At 35.7% G+C, this 6,869-nt stretch overlaps 1 protein-coding gene across 1 annotated transcript in view; it reads right to left on the reverse strand.

Moving 5' to 3' along the window:
- Window positions 1-1,788: 1,788 nt before the first annotated feature.
- LOTGIDRAFT_141716 (hypothetical protein) overlaps window positions 1,789-6,869 on the reverse strand; it is a gene marked incomplete at both ends in the record, with an annotated part of 15,355 nt that continues 10,274 nt past the window's right edge. Inside the window, 5 exons of the mRNA XM_009051369.1 lie at window positions 1,789-2,004; window positions 2,339-2,380; window positions 2,549-2,684; window positions 5,038-5,123; window positions 5,569-5,659. Coding sequence (XP_009049617.1) covers window positions 1,789-2,004; window positions 2,339-2,380; window positions 2,549-2,684; window positions 5,038-5,123; window positions 5,569-5,659 — 571 coding nt within the window. The remainder of the gene's footprint in view (window positions 2,005-2,338; window positions 2,381-2,548; window positions 2,685-5,037; window positions 5,124-5,568; window positions 5,660-6,869) is intronic.

Genomic DNA, 6,869 nt, shown 5'->3' on the forward strand with positions numbered 1-6,869 from the left:
TTTCTTTAATGAACTATTTTAAATAGAGAGACTTAAATCATACAGCGACTGACTTAAACAAATAGAAAGACTCGCTAAAAACCTATAGAAGCTGGCTTATATAAATACAGAGACTGGCTTTAAAAGATACAGGCACTGAAAAATAAATACAGAGACTTGCTTTAATAAATGCAGAGAATGGTCTCAAATGAAATGAATAAAGTTTTACGTCCTACTTTTCTGCAGCACGTGGGCTAGTAAATACAGAGAATGTCTTTAATAGATACAGAGATTGGCTAAATAGATACAGAGACTTGCTTTAATAAATACAAAGACTATTTTAAGTACATGCATAGACTGGTTTAAATAAATACAGAAAATAACTTAAATAAATACAGAAACTGACTTTAATATCTATAGAGACTGGCTTAGATAAATAACAGACGGGCTTTGATAAATACAGAGACTTGTTTTAATAAATACAGAGACTGGCTTGAATAAATACATAGACTGACTTTTATTAATACAGAGACTGGCTTTAATGAATACAGATACTGGTTTAATTAAATACAGAGAAGGCTTTAATAGATATTGAGACTGGCTCGAATAAAAAAAAAAAGAGACTGGTTTTAAAAAAACAGAATATAATAAATATTGAGACTGGCTTGAATAAATACAGAGATTGAATTTAATAAGTACAGTTTAAATAAAAACAGATACCGGCTTAAAAAAAGTACAGAGGCTGGCTTGAAAAAATACAGAGATAGACCATAAAAAATACAGAAACTGACTATAATAAAGTACAAAGACTGGCTGTAATAAACATAGTGACTGGCTTTAACAAATTAAAAACTGCCTTTAATAAAGAGACTGGGTTAGATAAATACAGAGGCTGGCTGAAATAAGATACTGTCTTTAATAAATATTGATTGAATAAAAACAGAGACTGGTTTATTAAATACAGACACCGGCCTAAAAAATGCAGATATTGGCTTCAATAAATACAGGGGCTGGCTTGAATAAATACAGAGATAGAACATAATAAATACAGAAACTGACTGTAATAAATACAAAGACACACTGTAACAAACACAAAGACTGACTTAAATAAATACAGAGACTGTTTTTTTCATACATATATAAGTGCAGAGACTGACATGAATAAATAAAAAAAAATACAGAGGCTGGCTTGAAAAAATACAGAGATTTGTCTTAATACATACAGATACTGGCTTGATTAAAAACAGAAACTGGCTGTAATAAATACAGAGACTGGTTTGAATAAATACAGAGACTGGTTTGAATAAATACAAAGACTTAATATATTGGATACTGCAGAGACGTATTTTGTACAAAATGGGAGTCCAAGATGTTGGAACACATTCATGAATTAAAAGTTCACTTTAAAATTACGGAATGTAATGATCTAAATGCATCTTAAAACACCAATTCCTATTGGCTAAAACTCTTGTTAAGCACAATTTACATAATTAAATATTCTAAAGGAGTCTAACCTACTTGCTAACATGTCTACTGTGGTAGAACACCATCAGGAGCTGTTCCAGCACTAAGAATCGAACATTCCCATATCACTTTATATGTCATGTGACAATAGCCCAGACACGTAATATGTCATGTGATCATTGTACACGTGACATCTTATCAAAAACATAACAGCGATTTTCAAATGGCACTTTCTTGTCAAAATTTGACATGTCTGACATAACATAGTTTAGACTAACATATTAGAGTCTTTGCTTGTCTGTCGTAACACGGTAAGATTAAGAGACCAGTTAAGGATCGAGTCCATCACAGCATATTCTCCGCTTCGTCCTGTTGCGAGTCTACACTAAATCTTTTCCCGCCACGAGCACTGGTTGATTTGCCGTTAACGCCTGTAGTTGTCGAGTTGTTATGGAAACTAGAACGGTATGGCGAACCGACATACGATGTTTTTGTATATCGAGTGATAATACTACGACTTTCTTGAAAATTTGAGAATTTTTTTCTTAATACAGCTCTTACCTGAAAACGCGGAAAAAAATATTACGAATTAATATGTGCTATAAATAGGAGGGATGCACCAGCTAAAGGTTGTTCGTATATCTTATACGTATATCAGAAGATCCTTGTAGACAAAACAGATAGAAATGTTAACCGTATTTCGACAAAGATTATGATACTGATAACAACTTCGTTTCATTTTCTTGTTTGTTATTAATCAAAACAAAACGAAAATTCTTTGCAATTTTTGCATATTTTTTGTCAACCATCATTTGACCGGTTTCAATGCAATCTCAGTTGCACATATTTCTTTATACATCCAGACCAACTGATAGTAAAAGAGTAATATACTTACTTCTCCGTTTAAGAAGCAGTAAAATACAGCTACAAACAGTCCCTAAAAAGACAATTAGTCCATGATCATTTTGTCGACTGTTTTAAAATAGGAAATTGGCCAGGCCCGTACCTAAAGGGGAAGGTGTCTACGACAATGATATAGTTCCAGTGTACATATACAAAGATGGAATGGGTGATAGAGGCTACTATGTCATAGATTGGATCTTACCTGAAAAGACTGTAGGAGTGCGTTGGCGTATTTGAAAACCAACTGAACCACTAGATCATCACTGGGTGGGATTAGAAATAAAACATAGGTCACCCCTAGTAGTGGAAATAGGATGATGGTAGCTTTAACTGCCTTCCTAAAAGAACAACATACCCATCGTCAGTACAAATTTCTTAACCAGATGTACTGAATGAGGATTTCTTTATCTGAAACAGGTCAGCAACATGAGAAAAGCTCTTGTTAGATATGAGCCGAAAGTCTTCGCAAAGTGTAAATACTTTAGTTTAGTGATCTTACTTTACGCCGATCTAACTAAAATTAGATTACAATTCCGTTTCATTATTATTTTTGGTCTGGAGACCGACAAAAAAATAAATAAATATATAAATAACGAAACGAAATTGTATAATCCAATTTTAATTAAATTGACTTTACTCGTACACCTCGAGAATTAGCCCCAATTTCCAATAGTGTTGTCATGATGAAGCTTTCTTTATCCTAAACACGTGTCAACAACTGAGCTCTTAACAATTATATATAATCCGAGAATTTTCACAAAAGAATATTCTTGTAGTCGATTTCTCTCCTCTTTTCAATGAGTTTGCTTTTTTTCCTCTTTTTTTATTCATAGTATTGGAAATTAGCCATCATTTCCGACAAGATGATTATTATCCTAAACACGAGTCAGCACCGTGAGAAGATCTTTTCTACATTTGTTTTGAGCCGAGAGTCTTCGCATAGTAGAATATTCTATTCGCTAACTGTGCGCATGAGCCCCAGGTTTTAATATTGAAAAGTTAAACCCAAGCTGCAGATTGTGCATGTTCGAAGTTCAATGCTATTGCGTTGGAAAAATTGCCTTCATTCAAGGTGATGTCCTGTTTATTAGACCAATTAGGAACAGAAAGATTAAGAATAAAACACCATTTGGTTTCATTTATTTCAAAGAAAATTATATATCAATCTACGTGAACTTACAACAAATTTAAGAATAAAGATTTCTAAATTATGACCAAAAAAGCTCAACACAGAACGATCTTCTCTAAAAAGGACGGAGAAATATATTTCAAATAAAATGAAAGCAATTATCAAAAGAAGTTGCGAAATAAATTGTACCAAGCGATAAAAAAAATAAACATTTCTTGATGTATTATAGCAAATACTTTTTTTAACGTATAAACTTTTTAATACATTGAACAGTTTATCTAAATATATGTGCTAATCAAGAACCATAACTCTTCCCTTGTCTAAACTAATTGGATGACTTTGAAGAGTTTTTCGACTGTAGGACTTCTTTTTTTTTGAACATCAGAACATTCAGAAAAATAAAATGAAATGAAGGAGTTTTGCGTCCTACTTTTCTGCATTTAATTTGGCTAATGCAGACGGGCAAAGCCATACAATGAAAGAAATTTTACCAGGAAAGCGGCATTAATCTACTTGTTCGATGTCCAAACGACGATGGATCTTTAACGCGCACAGTCTGTGTGTAGCACACGGGGCCTAGGTTAAGAGCCAATCTCACTAGTCTAGTCTAGTTGGTGACCAGTAGGAGACTCGAGTCGTTGCTAGTTACGGAGACGTCTCCGCGACGTTCAGTGGCGTTTCTACTTTCTATCAATTTATATAGTGAGGCCCCCTCAACTAATGTTTGCTACAAACGCCACTGATGACCTGTTCGAAAATTATTTCAGTCTCACGATAGGTCTCCGCGACGTCTCATTCAGTTGTGGAAACGTCGCGGAGTCTAAGTTTGTCTGCAAGAGAGAAATGTATCCCCGATTTGTTCCCGACGGCTCTACGAAGTCTCCGTGAGACCTGTTGTTGGAGACTGATGAGACGTTGCAGCAATGTGGCAGCTGCGTCTCAACGACGTGGCAGCGGCATCTCCGTGATGTGTCTGCTTCAACCGCTGGTGACTAGTGCGTGCTGACGGAGACGTCGCAACCTACATAAATCCTCTAGGAGACATTGTGGCCACGTCCTCGTGCCGAATTGGTTGTCATCCTGTCTCGACCTCGTCGAGAAGGTGATAAGGCTAAGTGGTTACTTAAGTTCATAAGACCTTTCAGAATGAAACTTCGACACCTGTTTCGTCTACAAATAAATCCAACCCCCGCAGAATGACGATGACGTTAGTAACATCATTGTTAAGATATTGCTATTACTGTTACAGTTCAGACAATATTCACCTCCGATTGTTCATTTGATTGTAGACAAAACAAACGTTTTATATTCATTCTAAAAGTGATACTGACTACATCATGAAACCTCATTATTTCTTTTCAGAAATATATTTTTTTCCCACCTTTTAAAAATGCTCAAATAAAGAGAGGATATTTTTCATGGACGTCTTGGCATCAACCTTGAAATTCCAATTTGTGGCGCCAGTAATTCTCCTGTACAAGCAAGTTATTCAACGCACGGCACTTTAAGAGTCTTATAGCTTTCCGGGCAGAAGTGACGGGATGACTGTGAAATATTCTTACCTATATTGTCTGGTCTCCAGATTGTGAGATGCTTTCAACTTGGTGATCAAAACCCAGATTATGGCCGATAAAAAAAATATATTACTCTGAAAAACAAACAGGAATAAGGCTACCAATAAGCTTAAGAAATAAACAATATTAGCTATGTCGACATCCCAAAAGTAGGCATAATTGTCAAACTAGTCATTCGCTAAAACTTATTTTAAATTCAGTTGCATAAACCAATCAGGTCACAGTATATCTCTAGATCTGGGATTTCACAGTGAAAAAATAAATAAACTCCTGGTGTATCAGCTAACCAATTTCAGGTAGGATTTCAAGGGAATAAATCAAGTCCGAGTTAATAGCTTGACTTTGTGAAAATTTTAGCTTTATGGCAATAGCCTAGTATTTTCGATTGCCAACTGTACTGTCGATGATTTTTAACGTGTAAAGTCGGTAACGTACAAGGCATCGGTTTCTGTAGCATGACTAGCCACTTTTTTGTACAGTATTAGACTAAACCCGGAAAGAAAGTCAGGTATGACCTACCACTAGCACAAAGAAAATCGGTGCATGAAGAATATAGTCATAGTGAGTATCAGTCACCGGCATCCAGCAGCTGAAAGAAAACAACATTAACCTAATTTAATGGCAGGGAGGAATAGATCATAATGGACAGTGGCGTATTTACGCTGTGAGCTATTGGGTCACGGCCTCATTTTGATGTGAAAATTGTCATTGTGTTACCGTTCAGTTCTTTGTAGCTTTGGTCCTCGACACAGGCGTAAAAGACCTAAAAACCTCGGGCAATCTTAACCCTTAAAAATTTTCGGCAAACCAGCCTGCCACTCCCCTCCTCCCTCCCTCCCATGTGAAAGTTTAGGTTAAAAACACATGATAACAGTTGGTTTTAGAATGTCGCACTTTAACACGGACTAGGTTTTCTATCATAAATTTATAATGATCTCTATCAACTAAGTTAGAATAGTAGAATAGGCCTTAATGAACGCCAAATTTGCATGGAACATTGAGCTTTTACGAGAAAGATGCAAGTCGATAATGAACCAATTTGAAAAGTATAATCAGGAATGAATTTCTGAGAGAATATTAGTCCAATTTTCAACTTGCGAATGTAAATTATAAGATGCAAAAAAAGCAGTTTATGCCTCATACAGTTGTTATGAAATGAGAGACAAGGCGCTGTTTGATGAAGTGTAAATTTCATAATTATTTCCGTTAGCTTTCCTTTACTTATCGCACATAAAATACTGAGGGAAAAGTTTGTTGCCATTGTCCTATTGTTTCCATGTTTCTGAAAGAATACAAAGCATTTCCAAATGTATACTTGTACTTGTATTTGTATTTATATTTGTTATGTATGGAGTGTCGTCTAGTAAAGACCATGGTTCACCATTTTCAGAGGTCGATCGTACCTCGGTCACAAAAACGGGAATTGTTCACAGTTTACCGTCAAATTTTAGCTATGTGTATCAGTAGTTAGCCGTGTTTGAAAATTGCATTGACGACTCGCCTTACACGGTTAAAGACTGGATTATCATAAATTATCTGTACAGCTTATTTCCTCTTATTTTGGTTACCCCAATTTTCAGGCCTTTGAAGCTGCCCGAGGCTCTCAGCACCCAACGAATTTCAGATGACCCGAGATGAATGAGGATTTAGAGGACATAATTCTCTTTGGTCAAAATATCCTTGGACACGCAAGCCTATTTGAAATGCGGGTACAAATAGAGGGCAAACTGAATAACGGAGACAAATTGTATATTAGAGTTAAGTTGATATAGGCACAAACAAGGCATCACCCCCCCCCCCCCCCCGTCTATAAGAAGGAT

Source organism: Lottia gigantea (genome assembly GCF_000327385.1).
Source record: "Lottia gigantea unplaced genomic scaffold LOTGIsca_165, whole genome shotgun sequence".
NCBI classification, from domain to species: Eukaryota; Metazoa; Mollusca; class Gastropoda; family Lottiidae; genus Lottia; species Lottia gigantea.